At 46.3% G+C, this 20327-nt stretch overlaps 2 protein-coding genes and 1 long non-coding RNA gene across 33 annotated transcripts in view; 1 reads left to right on the top strand and 2 right to left on the bottom strand.

The window, feature by feature from the left end:
* Window positions 1–11973, bottom strand: part of PPIP5K1 (diphosphoinositol pentakisphosphate kinase 1) — a 38768-nt gene extending 26795 nt beyond the window's left edge. For 25 of the 31 annotated variants that reach the window (XR_012494768.1, XM_019725359.2, XM_074327837.1 and 22 more), the window contains exons 1-18: window positions 11838–11973; window positions 8495–8590; window positions 8041–8215; window positions 7401–7596; window positions 6883–6973; window positions 6571–6656; window positions 6091–6245; window positions 5857–5958; window positions 5245–5406; window positions 4813–4934; window positions 3718–3819; window positions 3398–3484; window positions 3206–3281; window positions 2953–3062; window positions 2785–2867; window positions 2490–2621; window positions 2201–2322; window positions 1734–1916 (exon numbers count right to left, since the gene is read on the bottom strand). Coding sequence is in view for 30 of the 31 variants with exons in the window: in XM_019725359.2 (XP_019580918.2) it covers window positions 1734–1916; window positions 2201–2322; window positions 2490–2621; window positions 2785–2867; window positions 2953–3062; window positions 3206–3281; window positions 3398–3484; window positions 3718–3819; window positions 4813–4934; window positions 5245–5406; window positions 5857–5958; window positions 6091–6245; window positions 6571–6656; window positions 6883–6973; window positions 7401–7596; window positions 8041–8187 (1956 nt within the window). In the remaining variant the exon portion in view is untranslated. Of the gene's footprint in view, window positions 1–1733; window positions 1917–2200; window positions 2323–2489; window positions 2622–2784; window positions 2868–2952; window positions 3063–3205; window positions 3282–3397; window positions 3485–3717; window positions 3820–4812; window positions 4935–5244; window positions 5407–5856; window positions 5959–6090; window positions 6246–6570; window positions 6657–6882; window positions 6974–7400; window positions 7597–8040; window positions 8216–8432; window positions 8591–11409; window positions 11508–11837 lie in introns of those variants that run through there. The other 6 variants (XM_074327835.1, XM_074327833.1, XM_074327842.1 and 3 more) reach the window with 4 other exon arrangements.
* A 104-nt stretch (window positions 11974–12077) lies between these two features.
* Window positions 12078–14881, bottom strand: LOC141570595 (uncharacterized). The gene is made up of 3 exons (XR_012494769.1): window positions 14745–14881; window positions 12425–12504; window positions 12078–12192 (listed from the first exon to the last, which is right to left on the bottom strand). It is a non-coding gene; the product is annotated as an uncharacterized LOC141570595 (long non-coding RNA).
* On the top strand, window positions 14166–20173 carry LOC109444173 (creatine kinase U-type, mitochondrial). Its single transcript, XM_019725374.2, has 10 exons — window positions 14166–14340; window positions 15044–15355; window positions 16004–16202; window positions 16406–16501; window positions 16856–17077; window positions 17222–17307; window positions 17427–17550; window positions 19256–19390; window positions 19593–19718; window positions 19928–20173. The coding sequence occupies exons 2-10, from the start codon at window positions 15207–15209 to the stop codon at window positions 20042–20044; spliced, it is 1254 nt and encodes a 417-aa protein (XP_019580933.1). The 5' UTR covers window positions 14166–14340; window positions 15044–15206; the 3' UTR covers window positions 20045–20173.
* The last annotated feature ends 154 nt before the right edge of the window (window positions 20174–20327 follow it).

Raw genomic sequence — 20327 nt, 5'->3', positions numbered from 1 at the left:
GGGGAAAGGCAAAGAGGATTGTGGACGGAATGCACACATTCTACCTACATGAGTTCCATTCTTGTTAGCAAAAGGAAGCAAGGGAGAAAGAAAAGGTGCCTTAGCTTTTTCAGATTTGACACTGAGCAATGGATTAGAAAATAAGGGAGCAAGGTCCAGCCCTTATCAAGTGTGTTCAGAAAAGAACACAGAAAAAGCCATTCTCTAGGCAATGTGCTCAGCTACTTAGTTCATTTAAGAGTCTATAAGAAATGGTGTGAATGTACTTAATGCCACTTGAACAGTACACTTAAAAGTGGTTCAAGTGGTACTACAATTTTAAAAAATCAATAATTTTTTTTTTTTTAAAAAAGAATCTATCAGAAATGTGGAGCTATCAGTGGTAGGATGATGGAAAGTCATTGTCTAGCATATGATACCCAGTCAATAATGGCCTGGGTACACAGGAAAAAGGATGACATTGGGTGATGGCATCCACTATGATTAATACCTTGAAGCAGTGTACTGCAGTGGCTAACAGCCTGGGCTCTCAGGTTAAACTCCTTGGGTTCAAACTAGCTGGGTGACCTTGGAAACGTTGCTTAAATTCTTCTGAGCCTAGGTTTCCTAATCTGTAAAATGGGGGGAAAGTAGTACAGGTCCACAGTTCTTATGGTGGATTAAAGATGACCACAAAATTAATTCTTTGTCACCTTCCCCTTCCCTTGAATCTAGGCTGGCCCTGTGACTCCTAACCAATAAAAGATAATAAAGTTATGTTGTGCTAATTCTGGGCTACACTTCAAAGAAGTTTGGAGGCTTCTGCTTTGGGAGAGTTTTAAGTTACCATTTAAGAAGTCTGGTTACCATGCTACAGAAACCACATGGAGAAAACATGTGGAGAGGAAAGGCCCTGAGACTACAGGGAGAGCGTGAAGGGGGAGAGAGCCCAGCCATCCCAGCATCCCAGTCGAGCCTCCAGATGGTTCAGTTCCAACATCTGGATAACATCTGGGCAAATTAGGAGAAACCCCAAGCAAGACCAGTTGAGCCTAGAACTGTAAGACAATAAAATGGTGGTTGTCTTAAGTTACTGAGTTTTGAGGTAGTTTTTTTATGCAGCAATAGATAACTGAAACATTCATTCGAAATCCTTGGGACCAGCTAGGTTTGGAATTGAGAATTTTTCAGACTTTAGGAAGTTCATACAGTGCATATGCTATATGCTATGTAATATCTCTAGCAGGGCCTAGGGCATAACCAAACACATTTACATTTACACAGCAAAATGTATGACTATTTACACTAAATGGGATAAATAGGGATTTGAAATAGTCTTATCGGGGGGTGGTAGATGAGGGTAAAGGGGATCAAATATATGGTGATGGAAGGAGAAACTGACTCTGGGTGTGAACACACAATGGGATTTATAGATGATGTATTACAGAATTGTACACCTGAAATCTATGTAACTTTACTAACAATTGTCACCCTAATAAACTTTAATTTAAAAAAATAGTCTTATCAGGTTTTGCTACCAAATGCTTCTTGGTTCCAAACCTATAAAAATCTTTTTGATTTTTGAAATTGTGGATATGAGACTTTTGAAATTGTAGACCCCTACTTATCTCAAAGGGTAAAGAGTAACTGAGATAATGTATGAAAAGCACATACCATTACTAATTACTATTGTTTATAATTCTTGGAATTTGGGATCAGGGGTATATTGTGTACAGAGATAGGGAGAGCCCGACCTGCTCATAATCCTCAGGGCCAAAGGGCGTATCCTGCTGCAAAATGTGGTGCAGTCGAGCTTTGACCCGGTGCTGGCAGCTGCTCAAGGAATCACCGTCGCTGTCCAGGAGCCCGTTCATGTTGGCACTCTTCACCATTTGTACCAAAATGGGTGTCAGCTCCCCTTCTAGAGCCAGAAGGCCCTGGAGGGGAAGTACAAAGTCTATTAGTTTTCTTTCCAGTCTAGTGCAGTCCCCGCAGGCCTAGATGGTGTGGGAGATAAAATAACAACTGGCTTGGAGGACTGCGTATAGGTCAAGGGGCCTGCCCTCGCTAATTATTCTCGGTAGTATAGAATGGAATCAGACACAAGAAGAAATTTCTCTGAGTCGGCACACAAAGACCCTAAAATTTCCCAACTAGTTCTCCAAACTCTCTGCTGCTCTCCCTAAATGAAGCTGGGATTGTGAGAGACTGTAGTGTGCACCTTAGCAAAGGCAGCAGCAGTCATCTGGACACGGCCCTCATCAGAGGCATAGATCTTGAGATCATGGCGGAAAGTGCTATGGAGACGAAGCAGCCCACATCCGGGGAAGCCAGCATAGTCACCTGGGGGGAAAGGGGAAGACCAGGAGTGCATGCTACCCACATGCTCATTCCTCCTTTAACTTCGCCATTGCCTCAGTCCCTTCATTTCCCAACTTATCCCCTAATCATCTTATCCCGACCTCGCTAGGTATTTACACAACCCCACCCCCACCCTGCCAAACACTCACCCTGTCCTCCAGGGTACATGCAGCGAAAAGCTCGCCCCAGCTCCTCAGCCTGAACACGACCAGCAGGAGTGAGTTCTCCACCCCACTTCAGTACCAGCAATAGAGATGGTCCGAGAGCCTCCGGCTGTGGATCTGTAGGAATAAGGGGCGGTGAACAAGTCTATAAAGAGAATACCTGGGATATCTAAATGTTAGGTCTTTTGAGGAGCCCAAACAGGTAATCTGGGGTTCAGGTCATCTAAGGATTCAAGAATAAGAGGTCTGAATGTAATGGGAAGGGAATATTGTATCTTACCTTGCCCCTCATTAGAAGCTTTTACTCCATGAGGGTAATAAGTCAACTGCACCTTCCGGTTGATGCCTGAGAAGTGACCATACCTGCAGGATAAACCCACAATTTATTTTCTGTCCCAGCTACCAAGTCTCACTGTTATTGGCTCCCTTTTCCGAGCCCCTTTCTCACATCTCCAGCACAGACTTCAGCTGCTCTAGTTTCCCAGTCTTCTCCTCGATCTCACCACCTGGTTCTTTCTCCAGTTCAGCCAATAGCAGCCGTGCGATGTCCAGCACCTCCTGGAGGAGATAACAGGGTATCCATGCAGGAGGCCACGTCCTGGCCTGTTACCCTTTCATCCTGGTCTCTCATGGAGGCCCCAATCCCATACCCATTATCTTTCACAAAGCACTGATGCTTCCAGCCAGATTCACCATCTTACCTGTAGCTGCTCGGGCCGTTTTAGTTTTAATTTCCCTGTCTTGTAGCCACTATGTTTTTCAAATAGACTGAAAAACCTGAAGAAATAAGGAGAAGCTTTAGTATGGGGTAAGATAGTCAAAGCCTCTGGAAGCTGCCCCCTCCTTAGTTCCCTCACAAAAACTATTTGTTTAAATTAGAACACTCTTCCTACCTTGGGTGCGTCACTTCCATCTTCATCTTCTGCTTGGGGGTACGATCCCCATGACGGATAATTGCAATGACACAACGAAGTTCCATCCTAAGACAGGGGATGCTTTTAGGGCCTCTCCTCCATCCCACCCGACACCACCTCCCACCATTTCATCCTACTTGACATGTCAAAGAACAAAGGGAAAACTGTAGGTAGGGTTAAGGAAACTGCCTAGAAGAGACCCAGGCTCCACTAGTAAGAACGAACAGGGTCAAGAAGTAACCACTGGTCTGACTTAGGTGCCTTAAGTTGGTTACTCCAGCTTTTTTACTTTTGCTCACATAGTGCCAGATGTGGTAGGGACAATGGGAATGTCCTCAGCCTCTGTGGGGATGGACCATGGGATCTGAAACTGTGGGGCAAGTTCCCGCATTATGGTGTTCCTAGAAGGAGAAATATAAAGAAGCTGTGTGAAAATGAATGAACCAGAACCACACATATGAATGAAGCGCTCAAAAACTAGTATGTTGTAGATTAATATACATTAATATACATTAATATAAAGTCTAAAAATATGCAAAAAAAGACACCCCCAGATTTGCAATAAAAATATTAATATATGGAAATAACAAACACTAAATTAACAATTGTGGGTACCTCTGGGTGGGAGGGAAGGGGATGTAATTAGCAACGGTTATGGAAAGGCTATATTCTGGTGTTTTTATTCCCCTTCTCTGCCTGCCCCCCCATTCCGGTTCAAGCCATTGTTTCCCAGTTGTTTCTCAGTCTAGTTGTGTAGGACACAGCTCCCTGGCCCATGCTGGTATTATGAGCCTTGTGCTCCCCCAGGGCTGAGGCAGTCCGTCGCTGGTTGTCGGTCAGCTGCTCACCGCAGCTCATGGCAGCCCAGCTCCAGGGAGAGCTGTTGTTCACAGTCTTAGCTGTAGAGGGCGCAGCTCACTGGCCCATGTGGGAATCGAACCAGTGACCGCGGTCTTAGGAGCAAGGCACTCCAATCACCTGAGCCACAGGGCTAGCCCTTGAACAGTATTCTTAATATTTTATTTCTTAAGCTCAATGGTAAATACATGGATACTCACCATATTCATCGCTCCTTATATATTTTTGAATGTTTTAAATATTATGTGATGAATTTTTTAAAAGTCAAATTGTAAAACAGTATTACAGTATGATTGATCACATTTAGTACAATAAACATTGTTTATACACGGCAGAAAAAGATACTGTTATGTCTAAGACAATTAACAGTAATTACCTCTGGGGAGAGCAGTGTTGGAAAGGCAAGAGGGCTGAGGAGCCCTTTCTCCACTTTCCTTTTTCACTTTTAAATCATTTCTGCAATATTTAAATTAAAGCAAAAACTTTCTCTCTTCTCTAAGCCCATTCTCCCCAGCCCAGACCACTGTGTCCCTTACCCCAGAATCTTGGCACAGTCATCGTAGTATTTCATCGAATTCTTGACAAAACTGAAGCCATTGACATCACACACAAAGGAGTGACCATTGGCACGAAGAAGGTCAAAACCACAAACTGTTTGCTGCAGAGGAAAGAGGCAAGATGAGAACAAGAACATAGGGAAGACAGTCAATGGTATTATAACAACTATATACGATGTCAGAGGGGTAGTAGACTTGGAGGGGTATTACTTTGTGAGGGGTGTAAATGTTTAATCATTATGTTGTTTTGTATACCTGAAACTAGTATAAAACAATGAAATTAAATTTAAAAAATAAAATGTTTAAAAGAAAAGAGCCCCTGGCCCCTGCTCCTGTTTCTTTCCTTCGTTCACAGCATGCCCCAATTTACCCCCCATCCCCACCCCCGTCCCACCATGGGCCTTCCTCTACCTTAAAAGCTACGCAGACTTTCCTGGCTACCAACTTTTCCATGGCGGTCAGCATGACTGGATATCGAATTTCTTTCCCTTCACTGTCTCGTTCAACCTTCCCATCCAAAGCTGGAGATTTCCTGGCTTCAGCATGGGCATAATCTGGCCCCACTGTATACACCTGCAGGTACATAGCATCACTGAGTATGCCCACAGCTCACCCTGCATATGAGAAGACAATATGAGCACTAGTTCTGCAGACTAGTTGTGAAGTAAAGAAACAAAAACAAAACAAAACAAAAAAATGCCCTGAGTATTAAGAACAAAGAGACTGACATTTTTCTTATTGAGCCCTGGTGAAGTATCATTATGAAGGTTTCTCCTTGGGATTCCAGCACTATCATCTAGTCCTTAATAAGAAATAAGTTACCAACATTACTCCATCTGCCATGTCCTTGCTCTGACAGTGACAGTATCTACTGCCCCACTTGTTATCTTCACCTGCATATGAAAGCCACTCACATTCACACTTCATTTTCTATGACCCCCTCCATAGGCTTCCATGTGCTCCTCCAGCACCCCATCCCAGCCAGACATTTATAACCTCTGGAATCCCTGTAGCCACCATAACCTTGACATCTGTGCCATCTGTCGGCATAAACTCCTCATAGATGTATGACCCTGTCTTTCGGACGCTGCTCTCAGGAGAGTAAACGCTGCTTCGGCTGCCAATCTTCAGAATGAAAAGGAAGAGAGAAAAAAATGTTGCCTCTACTTTGTCCCCAAATCCTCCAGCTTCCCTTCCCACAACTTCATTTTTGTCCTTCTACCTCTGACTCCCCAAATGCTCAAATGTCAGCCATACCTTACGGAAGAGGCGCTGGCTTCCTCCTCCAGCTGAGCTGGGGTAGTAGATGTAAACATTGTGGTCCTCTGCACTTACTGGCTTCTCCACAAAGGGCTTGGGAAAGACAGCGCCGTTTACCTCTACATGGTCTTCACCTTCTATCAGGTTGCACTCTGAAAGGTAGGTGTGCAGTCATTGCTAGGGCCTAGGTTTGTAGAAAACGTCCAACCCCCATTTCTCCATGTTTTAATCTCCATCATCCTCAAATTTCTATGACTATACCTTAGTAATAAATATGTAATAACTATATGGCATATAAATATAACAATATCTATATAAGAAAAGTCCAAGGCTGTGTCCAAAGATCCATGGCTCTTACTATAGCCATGGCTCTAATAACCAAAGCCTCACTTAGATAGGTGGTGTCTAAAGGATGGAGAACTGGGCTAAGTCATAGAAAGCAAGGCAGAGCAGGACTGGACAAGGCCAGGTACTCACCCTCAGGCCGGGCAGGGTCACGGTTGAGCACAGCATATCGAGGCAGATCAATACCTTCCTCCTGCAGGATCCGGTACACCTCCCTCCTGTCACCCCCCAGAATAAATTAGCTGGGAAAGGTGGGGGGATGGTGACTATGGGGAGAGGCTAGGGAATTCATTTGCTCAGGAACTGGAGACACCAGGGTACAGAACTCAGGAGGGAATAGGACAAATATTAACCATGTTTGTTTGACTATCCCTCCCAGAGTGGGTTCTCTGAACAGGCATACTCTCTGGGCCACCCATCCCACCAGTCAACAGAAAGCTATACCTATCCTGGATGTAATACTGCATAGCCAGGTCATTGATAAGAAAGGGGTTTCGAAGCTTGGAGTAAGCAACAGCTTTGTCCAGAGGAAAGCCTGGGATGGAGAAAGGAAATAAAGAGACCAAAGAAAGTGAAAGAGACAGAGTGAGAAAACATCAAGAGAAATAGAGACGTATTAAAGCTATTAATTGTCATGGAGCTCCTCTACTCATCTATCCCTTCCCTTATCTTTCTGCCCAACTTCCCAAGTCTAGAATGTCCAACAGGAAAAAGTAAAACAGAAATTATTTTTAGGGTCTCTCTAGAGACCCTTAGAACTATCCTGAAATTCAAATATGGGCTTTACACTATCCATAGCAACCCCCCCCCCCCAGGATGTAGGGAAAGCAGACCCCTTTGTACTGCTCTCTGGTGTGTCGGGAAGAGCTGAAGTCCTCTTTACTATCTGACAGTAAGAACCTCACTTCCCAGTCCAGCATTCCCAACACCATTCCTTCCCATTTTCCTATATAGACCCTAACCTTTGGAGTGGAAAGAAATGAGGCAGTGGCAGGATGGCCAGTTTTCCACAGGTTCATTGAGGATCACATCTTCTCCCAGGATAATAACAGTCAGGTAGTCGAATCTGCAGAGTCGCTCTAGGATTTGGGTCATTGGCTTGGACTTGGATTTCTTGGTCATGGCACAGATGCCAACAATGATCTGAGGTTCAGGAGGCTAAGAGAGGAAATGCTGTCGGGAACTGAGGAACTTCCCAGCTAGCCCATCCCTGTCAGGGAACACTGTCTCATCTTCTTAGGGCACATTTTCTTGCCAGGACTTCAGACCTATGGGGTAAAGGTTGACTCCTAACTTAGGTCTAGATTGGAGTGCCTGTAGGGATTCCTACTGCCTTCAGAACAAGCACCTTTCTACAGTAGGAAATGTGTGCTCAGGCAGAAGAGCCAGAGAACCAACAACCATGAGTCAATATGATAGGAGCTTCAAAGAGAGGCAATCCAACCAATTTCCACGGACCCTCTCCTTAATCAGGATAGGGCCTGTTTATGACAGGGCATCTATTCATTTGGAAAGAACAGAGAGGTGTATCCATCCAAAGGAATCTCAACTCTCTATTACAGGGGTCCCAACACCAAGTTACATCATTTTCTCCAGTCTTACCACTTCATCCTCTTCGTCCTCAAGGAGCTCGCTGTCACTCTCTTCTGTCCTCATGCCTATTCCACGGGTGCCCAGCCCCTCATCTCCAGCTCCAAGGAAGAAGTGGGCTGTGGCACTCTCGCTCTCACTGGCCGGCAATGACCACATCCCCGCCGGAGCACCCACTCATCCCGCTCTGCAGTGGAGGATATCCCATTAGCTCAAAATCCAAGCCCAGGAGCAGTGGGTGGGGGATGGGGAATGGGGAATGAGACAAGAAGCAGGAACTACAAGGGAACTAGGGGAAACAGGAAGCAAAGCTATGGTGACAAGCATCAACAGGGAAGGAGGCATGTGGGCTATGACTCGAAATGACTAACGCTCCATAAGAGAAAAGCAAATTATCCCTTTACCTCCCAGCTCATCCCACCCTCAAGCGTGAGACTGGTAAGCGGGTCGGTAGATTAGCCCTTACAGTGCTGGCATGTCCCTGATTCTGCCAGCAGGAAACACCATTAACTCCAGTAGCAAATGACAAAGGCGGTTCCTCATGGAAGGCTAATGTCAATTCCTACGAGAAAAAGTTCAAGAGCCATTTCAAACTTCGGATTCACTCCAAAATGTTCCTAGCCCTTCTCCACCTCCCCACAGTAGCAGCTCCTTTGGCCCTTAACCCCACCTTCATTCCTACCATGGATTAACTCAAAAAACGTTTATTAAGGGCATCCTATGTTCTAAGCATTATCAGAACATTAAAATTCCCTATGACCCCTCTCTCCTTCACCTGCTCCACCTTAAAAGACAGATACTCAAGTCCAGGAAAGCCGTTCAAGGAAATAGGTCTGGTGCTGGTTGTGAGGTTGAGGACACAGGCATCCACACAATAGCCCCCAACCCATTCTCAAACTGAAATTTCAATTTTCTCTCTACTGTGTCCTGGGACTACAGACCCAGGGCTGATCCAGGTCAAAGTCCCTCACACCAGAAGCTATAGTGGAAAAAAAAAAAAATCCTGCCTAGACTCATAATCTAGAGACTATCTTAAGATGTTCTTGAGTCAGCACAACCTGGCAGTTGCACTTCTGTATACATACACCTAGAGAAATGATGCCTAACCAATTGTGAATATGCTGTGCAGGGGACATTTGGTAGGAGACAGTTTGGGTTATCATATCTGGGGGGGTTGCTATTGGCATCTGGTTAGTAAACCTCAGCAATGCTAATCACTCTAAAATGCATAGGATATTCCTCCACCACAAAGAATTATCCCGTCCAAAATGGTGCTAGTGCTGAGATTAAGAAATCCTGTTGTCGAGAAACTCTTGCACATAAGAAGACATGTGCAAGGATGCTCATAACCTCACTGAGGTAATGGGGAAAACGGAAAACAATTCAGATGTCACAAGTAGGAGAATGGATAAATACAATGTAGTGTATACAAATGACAGCCTAACAGCAATTTTAAAAAATGAATCAAACAACACGGGCAGCTTCCAAATGCAATCTATAGGAATACATACTATACAGTTGTTTGTACAAATAAAAAATATTACATATGTTTATGACTGTATACATAATTAGTAGAAGTATAAAAATATAGACTGGAAAGAAAGACATCCAATTCAAGATGGTGATTAGCTCTGAGGAGAGGGGAGAATGGAATTGAGAAGGATTCGACTGGAACTTCACAACTTTACCTATAATGTTTATTTCAATTTTTAAAAAATCTGAAGCAAATATACAGAAGGTTAACATTTGTTAATACTATATTGTGGGGATACGGGTATCTGTTATTTTTTCCTCAAAATAAAATGGAGTCACACATAAGTAATTTTCCACATTCTCCAAAAGTTCTCAGAAATACTGACCAAAGAAAGCCACAAACTCCTTAAGCGGATGGATTTAGTCTTATAGTTTTCAAATGGTCTTCAATAATTACTTTCTGTATTTTTATTTTAAACCTTTCCATTACAAGTGGGATTTGCAGCTTTGATTAGAAAGTTAGTTAACCTTCATACAGACCTTGACCTTTCTAATCTTCACCATCTGCTTGTCTCCCCTGCTCCACCACCATGGGGAAACCACATTCTCCTTAGACATTTCCAGTTGTGCGCTGGAGGCCTTATACATACACACACCCCTCTTGATTGTCTATTTCTTTGAACTCCTTTTTCGTGATGACCCAATTTCTATGATTTGTGGCATTCCCAAGGTCCCTGTATAGTTTAAGCAAGCAGAATTTTGTAGTACTCTTTTCCTTTCCCTGAAGCAGGAGCTTTCTTTCATGTCTAAAATTCCTAACCTTTCACCCTTTCTTCCATTAAGTCCTTCCTGGTTTTCTACTGAATGTACAGTCTTGTCCTTGTAATTCGATTACAACTGTGTAACAGAGGATGGGAATGGGGAAGGACAGTCTGTTCACCAGAGAGATGAAAGGTCTAAATTCATAGTTAAAGCAAAAATAGAAGCCTGACAGAAATAGCTATGAAATAAGCCAGGATTTATTTAGATGTACCTCTGGGAGAAGCTGGGGTTTAATGTGGTGTTCCAAGAGCCATTCCCATTTTCAGTCCTCATCTCCCTATTCCCTCTCACCCAGTACTTTGTTGCAAAAGAAAAGGAAATGTCAGACTCTACACAAGGCTAAAGGGCAGTCTTACTCAGGCCTGAATCCTACCGGAAGTAAAAAAAAGAAAGGGAGGGAGGGAGGAAGGAAGGAGATAAGTAGGTATAAGGAGGGGCAGGTGGGCAATCTTCTCAGGAATATCTATGTTAAATAATATCTGGAGAAGGGGTAGAAGGGAGGGTAAATAGTGTAACTTCGTTATCTCTTAGAAGTTAGGGCTGCTTGCACTAGTCCTCTGATTTCCTTTATCACCATGCACTTGATGGAGGGCTCCATCAGGGGTTAAAGGGAAACATCAATACTGAGTCCAGGCAGGAATAATTCCAACCCAGTAAAACTCCAGCCAGTAGCACTACCTATCTCCTTCCCACCTTCTACAGTGGACCCCTTAGTTCCTTCTTGATGCACTTTTTAATCCTTCATACATATCCTTATTCCGACGCTCACGGACTGTGCTGATGGCGTTCTTAGTATCAACTCACTCCTACTGCCTTCTTTCCCCAACTTGCTAAAATGATTCTTCATTGACTCCCCTGACCACTTCCAACACTGACTGCTGCCCCCTTCCCCTATCGCTGATCAACCAATCCACTTAATAATCCAACTAACCTCACACTCACTGGTTCCCCAGCATTAAACAGCCCTTCAATCCCTCCGATGAGTCACCACACTTGGTAACATATTTATATGGAACCCTCAGTGATCCCCACAAAGACTGCCTGCGATCCACTCTTTCCTCACACTACCCCTCTCTCCAGACTCACCTTCTCTTCTTTCTGCTACAACCCCTTCCTCAAGCTGAGCCTCCAGTTTGACTCCACTTTCACCTCTCCTCACAGAGACCTCCCCACCCTGACCTTCTCCCACGCCGACTCCTCCGCTTACGCAGACCCTCCCAAGCCCGTCTCTTCTCTCGCCGACCCCCTCCTCCGTCTTCTCTTCCCAAAGCTCGGAGGCACGAAAACCGCCCTCCTATCCTGACTCCACTTAGCCTTTGCCCGCCCCCGCCTTCTCTGCTCACTCTCCCTACGCTGACATTGAGGCCTCTTCGCTGGGTTTCTTTTCGCAGCTGCCCCCAGCGGGTACTAACCAAAGCCTTCATCGCCAACGGAGCCCACTCTACCCAGCCCACCCCCTCAGATACCGCCCCCAGCCCCCAGCCACTCCCCCACCGCCCCCGGCCCTCACTCACCCGCCTCCCTGCGCTCGCGCAGCCGAACCTGCCCTCAGCGACACCTGACAGCAGCCCAATCAAAGAGCGACTTCTCTGCGGTACCACCAATCAGCGGAGGGCGCGCACCGGCAACAGAGTCAGGTTGCGTTGGCCGGCGCTTCTGCGCGGAGGAGGGTGGCCCCTAGTGGCTCTGGGGAGAAAGTGCAACCTGATGCTCCCCTTCCTCCGATTTCCTACTGCGTCGCTACAATCCAGATGCTTGGTCTAGATACTCTCCAATGAAACGAAGAAGTGGGGAGAAGAGCGATGCAGAGGAAGAGACGGAGTTTGTGCCATTGCACCTTCTTGAGGACAAAACCAGGCATTCTGTTTGCTTTGTAAAACAAAACGGGGTATGATATACGTAGAGATCCAATAAATGTAAGTTGAAAATATTAACAAATGTGGAAGAGTGAAAGGGAGACTGGAGACAAAAACAGAGACAGAGAGAAACAGATCAGAAAGTTAAGAGAAGGAACAGAGAGTTATTTATGGAGGAGTCAAGAAAATGGATGGACATGGAAGATTGAGTTGATTCCTGTCTCCACACTCTGCTTGCTCTCTACCTCTAGACTTGTTTGACTCCTTTAGTAGCGTTGAAGTCTTGGACAAGTCACTGAACTTCCTTCAGCCTTCGTTTTCTCATCTGTAAGAGTGGGATTAAAAAATCCTTAAGGGGGTGGGGAGATGGTAGAAGAAGGTGAAGGGGGTCAAATATTTTTTTAAAAACCTCATAGGGTACTGATACGTGAAAGCATTTTGCATATGTTTGTATTATTATTATCTTTGCAGCCTCACTTAGATTTCCCTGATCAAAACAATTCCAAGTTCCCTGTTTCTTCTCTGCACCCTTAGGGATCTTACCACTTTTCCAGTAAGGTACCTCATTGTATTGACCCCAAGGCCTCCCAAATGCGATAAAGATGATTCTAAGGACTGGCCCTAAGGGAAGTAGATACTTCCCTAGTTCATGCTCAGGCTCCCTTCCACCACTCCAACCCTTCAAACAAGTTATTAAAGCATCTTCTAGGTGATTAACTTGTCTTCTCATCCCCTTGAAAATGTAGACTCAGTCTCTAGTCATCCATTGGAACAATCTAATTGTATTCAATGAAATAATACATACAAGAGTTCTTTGGAATTGTAAAGTACTTTATAAATATTAAATATTATTGATAACAATAATTATTAAATAAATCAAATACCACATATATTGATTACTTAACATTCTGTAGAATGTTTTAAATGAGTATTAATACATGATGTGCCTGTCAAAGGCTCACAGGGAATAAGTATGTAAATATATAACTTTTCTCAATGGAGCTACTATTCAAATTTGGGCAGCTACTTTCCAAACTTGAGTGATTTCTCTCGTCCTCTAAGCAAGTCTTATTTTTCCTTCTGTAATTCTCTCTTCCTGCTTTCAACCTCTTTAATCTTAGTAACCACCCTCTCAAATAATCTTACTGCTCTGGAAGATTATCTCCCTCCTTTATCAGGGTAAATATACACCATTCTAAGTAATTACATTTGCTTACTCATAGCTACTTCTTAATCTGGATAATGAGCCCCCATAGCACAGGTAACATTTTCCATCTCTCCAAGGTGACCACACTCCAACTGCAGAACTCTATCCTCTGATAATTGCTCTCTTACAAGGAGAAGAAGGAATTAAGGGATGGACCCAGAAGAGAGGTGGGTGGCTTCTGAGGATACCCATAAATGAGGAAGCCAGGAAAAGGAGCAAGGAGAGCCTGAAAGGAACGAAGGGCATGAGTATAGGGATGAGATGGGGTCTCATTATTGGGGCCAGAGGACAATGTAAAGGGAATTTCTCTTTCTCAAATACTCTCTTGTAAGTTTCCAATTATCTTACTGTTTTATGGGTACACCAAGATAACTGAGGGAGGGGACTAATGCCACCATGCCCACCCCACCTTAACTGACCCTCCATACTGAAGTCCCACAGCTGTATTTTGGCCCCAACATTCATTTACCTTTCTGCCAGGACAAAAGTCAAGTCACACTAAAGTCGCACTGGGAGCTGTGGGAACAAAGCCCTCTTAAATCTGAGGAGCAAGAGGAGGAGAGGGGACCAGAAGGAAGGTGGAAATTCCCTGGAGACTGTATGCCCTTGGACACCGCTTCCCTTTGCACTCTGGATTAAACAGCATTAGGGAATCAAGAGAGGAAATACATGTGGTGTATGGAGACCTGTGCCTACCTGTTCCATTCCTACGCCCAATCATCTCACCACACCCTTCACCTCACCTTACACTCCACTCCAGCCCGGGAACTGGGAGCTACAGAGAGGGAAGAACAGGGAAATGAGGAAGAGGAAACTAAGAATTCCTTGCCCAACCCCAGCTCCACGCCCAGTGCAACCAACAGATAGGCAAGCTTGCAGAGACTACTCTGAGGGAGTCCTGTGAGCAGCAAACTGGTCTGAGCTTGGAAAAGACTGCGAGAAGTAAAAGAAAAGGTGAAGTAAGGGATGAGAAGGAGGGTGGAGGAGGAAAAAAAGTGGGGGATTCTGAGAGGTGTAGGCAGGATGTAGCAGGGCGTCAGGCTTATGGGGCAGGGTCGGGGTGGGGGAACACATCATAGATGGGGTAAGAGTTCATGTTTCCCTAATTCCTCTCAACTTAGTAAAGAGAGCACAGGTGTGAAGGGAGGCGCCTTCGTCCTTTTCCTGGTTAAAAGGAAAAGGTGACCTTGAGCTAGCCGGTGTCCTTCCCAGTGTCTGCCTCTAACTGCTTTTTCTGTGTCTTTCTCTGGTATCTGTGTTTATCCCGCGGTTTGCCCTCGGCCTTCTCCCCTGAGAAGACGGAGAGGTTGCTGGGGCAGGCTGAAAACAGAGAAGAGGTTGGGCAATGTCACTCTCACCCCACGGAGTGACGAATCGGGTGTCCAGTTAAACCGAGAGGCTTGGGGGAAGGGTGTTCAGGTTTCGCCAGACCCCTCGGGTGCTGTCCTTTACTTGGTGCTGAAATCTGGGCGGCCTCGTCCCGGGGATGCGGGCCCCCAAATCTACCTGGCGGATGCTGCCCACCTCTGCCCCCGCACACCTAGCGCAGTGGCAGGCGGGAAGGCGGGGTCTAAGTGAGCCCCACCCCTGGAGACTGCGGCTGGGCCTCCCTGTCCTCCGCCCGCCCGCCAGCTAGCTCATTGCGCCTCTCCTACAGTCTGGTTGGTACCCGCTCCCATTCCAGCCTCCACTCCGGCCCCCATTTCGGCTCCAGCCTCGCACCCAGTTCCGGCCCACAGTCCGCCTGGTTGCATCCTCCCTCCTGGTTCCTGCCCTGAGCCAGCGCCTGCTCCGGAATTCTGTAGCAGGGTCCTCAAGCCATGGCCGGTCCTTTCTCTCGTCTACTGTCCGCCCGCCGGGGGCTCAGGCTCCTGGCTTTGGCTGGAGCTGGGTCTCTAGCTACTGGGTTTCTGCTCCGCCCGGAACCTGTACGAGCCGCCAGTGAACGACGGAGGCTGTATCCCCCGAGGTATCAGTGTCTGAACCCTCCCTCCCCCCGGGGGGGGGGGCGAGTCATGATGGGAACGAAGATGGGGATGGAGATGAGGACCCGGGCCACAGAGAAGGGCTATAAACACGAAGGCTCTAGAGTGGGGCGCTCTAAAGTCTGGAGTGGGGCATTGTACAGTGGGGTGGGGGTGGAAGCTAAAATCATAAGGCAAAGCATTCCTGGAGACCTGTAACCTGCAGTCCCTGCCCCCAAGACCAGCTCTGTCCCTGTGAGTTCTGGCTGCACCCATTCTGTCAAAATCCCTAATTGAGAGACCAGGAACTGTCCTTTTTGATCTCCATCTCCTTTCCTGCTGCTCTCCCACATTTCCTGAATTCCGCTCCTTAGCCTTTCCCCTCCCCCATTCTTAATGTTGTGCTCATGGCAGGAAAGAACTGAGCAGATCGGGGGAATTGAGCTGGTCAGCCAGAGGAAGCTAGAGCTGTTGGGAAAGAACAGCCCCTGAAAGTCCCTAATGAGATTACCGAGGTTTAGCCTCCCTGTAATGTCCCCTCCTCCCAAGGAGCACAGCCAGACATAGCTACCTGGACAGCTCCCAGCTGACTGCACTGGGTCTAGGACCCCTGTGCCCTCTCTCCATGGTTACTGGGTCCCCCCCCCCCCTAGCGCTGAATACCCAGACCTCCGAAAGCACAACAACTGCATGGCCAGTCATCTGACGCCAGCAGTCTATGCCCGGCTCTGCGACAAGACCACACCCACTGGTTGGACGCTAGATCAGTGTATCCAGACTGGCGTGGACAACCCCGGCCACCCCTTCATCAAGACTGTGGGCATGGTAGCTGGAGATGAGGAGACCTACGAGGTAGGGGGCCCCCCATAGTTTCCCTGGTGACCCAACTCATCTTCCCAGTAATCCCAGCGCCTTCTCCCTAAAGACTCTTCACTTACCCTCAAGAGTGGACCATTCATACTCATGTTTTCTGACCCAATGAAATCAATCCACATTTAAAACCAGGGAAGGGATTCCCTCTCCTTAACCACCCTCTCCCTCTAAATCTCCCTCAGGTGTTTGCTGAGCTTTTTGACCCTGTGATCCAAGAGCGACACAATGGATATGACCCCCGGACAATGAAACACACCACTGACCTGGATGCCAGCAAGGTGGGTCAAATATTCCACTTCTGATTTGCATGGCCTTATGTACAACATTCTGTTTTTCCAATCCTTAATGATTTCCAGACTTGTAATCATTATATTGCTGAGCTTTTAGTCTGGGTGAGGGGAAAGAATTGTGTCTTAAGGAGCAGCAGATATGGAGAAGAGAGGGTGGTTGAGAATGACCATATTGCAAGGGAGGCAGTTTTGGGGAAGGATCACCATGCCCCCTTCAACTGGAGTATTGCCCAGTGCATGCAATGAGGACCCTTCTAGTCCTTAAGGTCTCTCCTTCCCCATGGCCCTCTGTTCCCACCCTCTGTGTTTCTGTGACTTATATTAATTTATCTTATTCCCCAGATCCGTTCTGGCTACTTTGATGAGAGGTATGTATTGTCCTCAAGAGTCAGAACTGGCCGAAGTATCCGGGGACTCAGTCTACCCCCAGCCTGCACTCGGGCAGAGCGACGAGAGGTGGAACGTGTTGTGGTGGATGCACTGAGTGGCCTGAAGGGTGACCTGGCTGGTCGTTACTATCGGCTCAGTGAGATGACAGAGGCTGAGCAGCAGCAGCTTATTGATGTGAGGGGCCTGGAGAAGGATCTGGGTGGGGGGAGCAGAACGAAAGAGTTAGAGGAGAGGCTGGGCCTGATGAGCTAGGTGGGCTCCAAGAGCCCTAGGGGCTGCTGTGAGAATTTTTAATCCAGGTCCCTTTATTCTCTCCAGGACCACTTCCTATTTGATAAGCCTGTGTCCCCATTGCTGACTGCGGCAGGAATGGCTCGAGACTGGCCAGACGCTCGTGGGATCTGGTATGAGGCTTACCTTACCTCTTTTGTGCCCATGTCCCCATAAGTGCCTTCTTTTCTCTGTCTCCCCCAATGCTTGCCCTGCCTCTTGATCCCTGTCCTTCCCTCTCGCCTGCCCTCAGGCACAACAATGAAAAGAGCTTCTTGATCTGGGTGAATGAGGAGGATCATACACGGGTCATCTCCATGGAGAAGGGTGGCAACATGAAGAAAGTGTTTGAAAGATTCTGCCGAGGCCTCAAAGAGGTTGGACAAGAGTGGATAAGGGAACTAAGTGGGAGGACATAAGGAAAAAAACAAAGGCTAGAACAGGTAGATTAACCATGTAATTTATCAACCAACCCAGGATATTTCTGATAGTGAAAGAGATCACCATCGATTACTCCAAGACAATAGTTATAAATTAGGACTGTCCAGGGGCAACCAGGATATATGGTCACTCTAAGAATCGGAAGAGAGAAAGAATGTCAGGAATCTAAGGAAGTAAATAAAGCAGTTGCCAAATAATGTGAAAAAGGAATAACTGAGATGGTGAGTCAATGCCTGGGGTGTGTGGTGTGGGATGGTAGCGTGTGCAGATAAGGAAAAGGTTTTAGCCTGGGTTGATGTGTGGAGCAAGAGGTTGGCATGTTCATGGTTCTAATGTAACCAACTCAGTTCTGAGCCAAGGTAGGCCTTGACTTTGGGTTCTGTGATTCTTGCTAAAATATTATGTCTAGGTTTTAAGCTGAGAGCGGGAGGGAGATGGGGTAAGGTGGAGGATGAAATGGCTTAAGAAGCGCTAAATGAGGGGTTGAACGGGATCCTCAATCCTATATGGATTGGGTCTCCATATTCAATTCTAGGTTAGGAATCCCCATAAACCCAATTCTTATTATATGTTTTTCTACATACACAGTTCTATTTTGGACTTGTAAAGAGAGGGAGCTCCTCTTTCTTTTAGATTCTAGCTTGGAAATTTCTACTGTTTTGGGCAAGTAATAGATAACGTATTCTAACTGTAAGCTGGTAGGGGAGTAATTTTTAAATTATATGCCTCAGTTTCCTCATCTATGAAATTGGGATAATGAGACTTCCCACATTTTAGGGTGTAGTGAGGATTAAATGAGATAATACATGTAAAATGCCTGGCCCATAGTCAGTGCTCAGTAAGTGTTAGCTGCTGTTATTATTCTAGATGGAAGGGTTTCCCCATGTTCCGCATGTAAGATGGCCCCCTGTGCCATGGTTCTTTCTGCACTTTACTCATGTTAGGTAGTGGTCTTCACATCTATCACTCTGGCAGATCCCCTGTCTCTTCAACTCTATTAGTCATCTTCATGATTAGGATACTTAGTGAAACAAAAACATCCTTCCCACACCACCCTCTACACACACACACACACACACACACACACACACACACCTATAAGTCTGGCCCTTCTGCATTGTTTTCACTTGTCTCTCTGCTTTCACACATGTGCTCCTTCCATAGCTAACAAAAGGCTCTCTTGCTTCTTCCTGTTGCAAAGTGTACACTCTGTTTTTCTGCCTGAAAGGACCCTTCCAGGCTCTAAGCTCATTAGCGAAGGAAATGTAATCAATGCATACAGAGCTCACTGAATAATCAATCCTTTCTCAGCTCAGTTTAACACCACCGTTCTTCCCCTTGATCATCCTAGTGCATTATTCCCTCAAGTTTCTCTTCTTTCATATAGAATATTTTTCTGCAATCTTATCATTGTGGGCTTCCAACATCAAAATTACCTTGTATGCAAGATAATAAATGGTTTGCACCCAAAACAAAACATGCCTAAAAAAAAAAAAAAAGAAAGAAAGAAAACTGAGCCATGTCGTTCCTTCACATCCCAAGTTTCTGGTTCTAGACATATTTCTAGATTTTCTATGGGTCTAGCTAAGGGAGGGTCCACATATTCCTGACTTTTCACTAACAGAGCCTTTGTGGACTCAGGTGGAGCGGCTGATCCAGGAGCGTGGCTGGGAGTTCATGTGGAATGAGCGTTTGGGATACATCTTAACCTGTCCGTCTAACCTGGGCACTGGACTTCGAGCAGGAGTACACATCAAACTGCCCCTGCTAAGCAAAGTAAAGGCGCTGTGGGGTTAGAGAGGGGTGTGAGTGAGGAAGGTCGCTGTGTGTGGATGGGAAGGAGTGGGCATTTTGGAAAAGAGCCAGACACTCTGTGGCTAAAGGGTCAGGGAAAGAGCTCTGAGCAGGTTCAGGGCTCTCGCAGGTAGGACCAGCCTCCGCTCCTACTGACCCTGCGCCCATTTTCTGTCCCCTCTAGGATAGCCGCTTCCCAAAGATCCTAGAGAACCTAAGACTCCAAAAGCGTGGCACTGGAGGAGTGGACACAGCTGCCACAGGCAGCATCTTTGACATCTCCAATTTGGACCGACTGGGCAAGTCAGAGGTGAGATCTTCAGGGATTAGGGTGAAGAGAGGTATAGGTCTGTGGGGGTTGAGATATGATAGTGAGTCTCGGGAATGTCATAGAATCTGAAATAAAATTCAGGTGGAGTGGGGAGGAAACTGGAAATGAGTTCTCAGAGCAGGCAAATTAGTGCTAACGAAAGAAACTCAGGTTGTGGGAAGCAGAGATCAAGGTTTAGTGTCCCTCAGGTGGAGCTGGTGCAACTAGTCATCGATGGAGTAAACTATTTGATTGACTGTGAACGGCGTCTGGAGAGAGGCCAGGATATCCGCATCCCTCCTCCGCTCATCCACAGCAAGCATTAAGTCCCCATCCTCAGCTGATGACTTAAGATCCCCAGGACTTCTGCCATTCTAATGGTGGCCCATTCTCCTTGCCCTGGATGCAGCCCCCTGACACCCTCCGTCCCAGTAAAGAAACCTTGCTATGCGCCAGCTGTCTGTGTTATTTCTTATGGTGGGGATGAGGAGGGAGTGACCTCCACAAAAGGCAAAAAGGCAATGGGGTAAGTTATGATGGAAAGAGACTCCAGATATGGCATGCCAGGAACACTATTCTCAGGTGGGTAGAAAGCATTAGCATTTTCCC

Source organism: Rhinolophus sinicus, linkage group LG03 (assembly GCF_036562045.2).
Source record: "Rhinolophus sinicus isolate RSC01 linkage group LG03, ASM3656204v1, whole genome shotgun sequence".
Lineage (NCBI taxonomy): Eukaryota > Metazoa > Chordata > Mammalia > Chiroptera > Rhinolophidae > Rhinolophus > Rhinolophus sinicus.
This window is presented reverse-complemented; position numbering and strand designations above follow the sequence as displayed.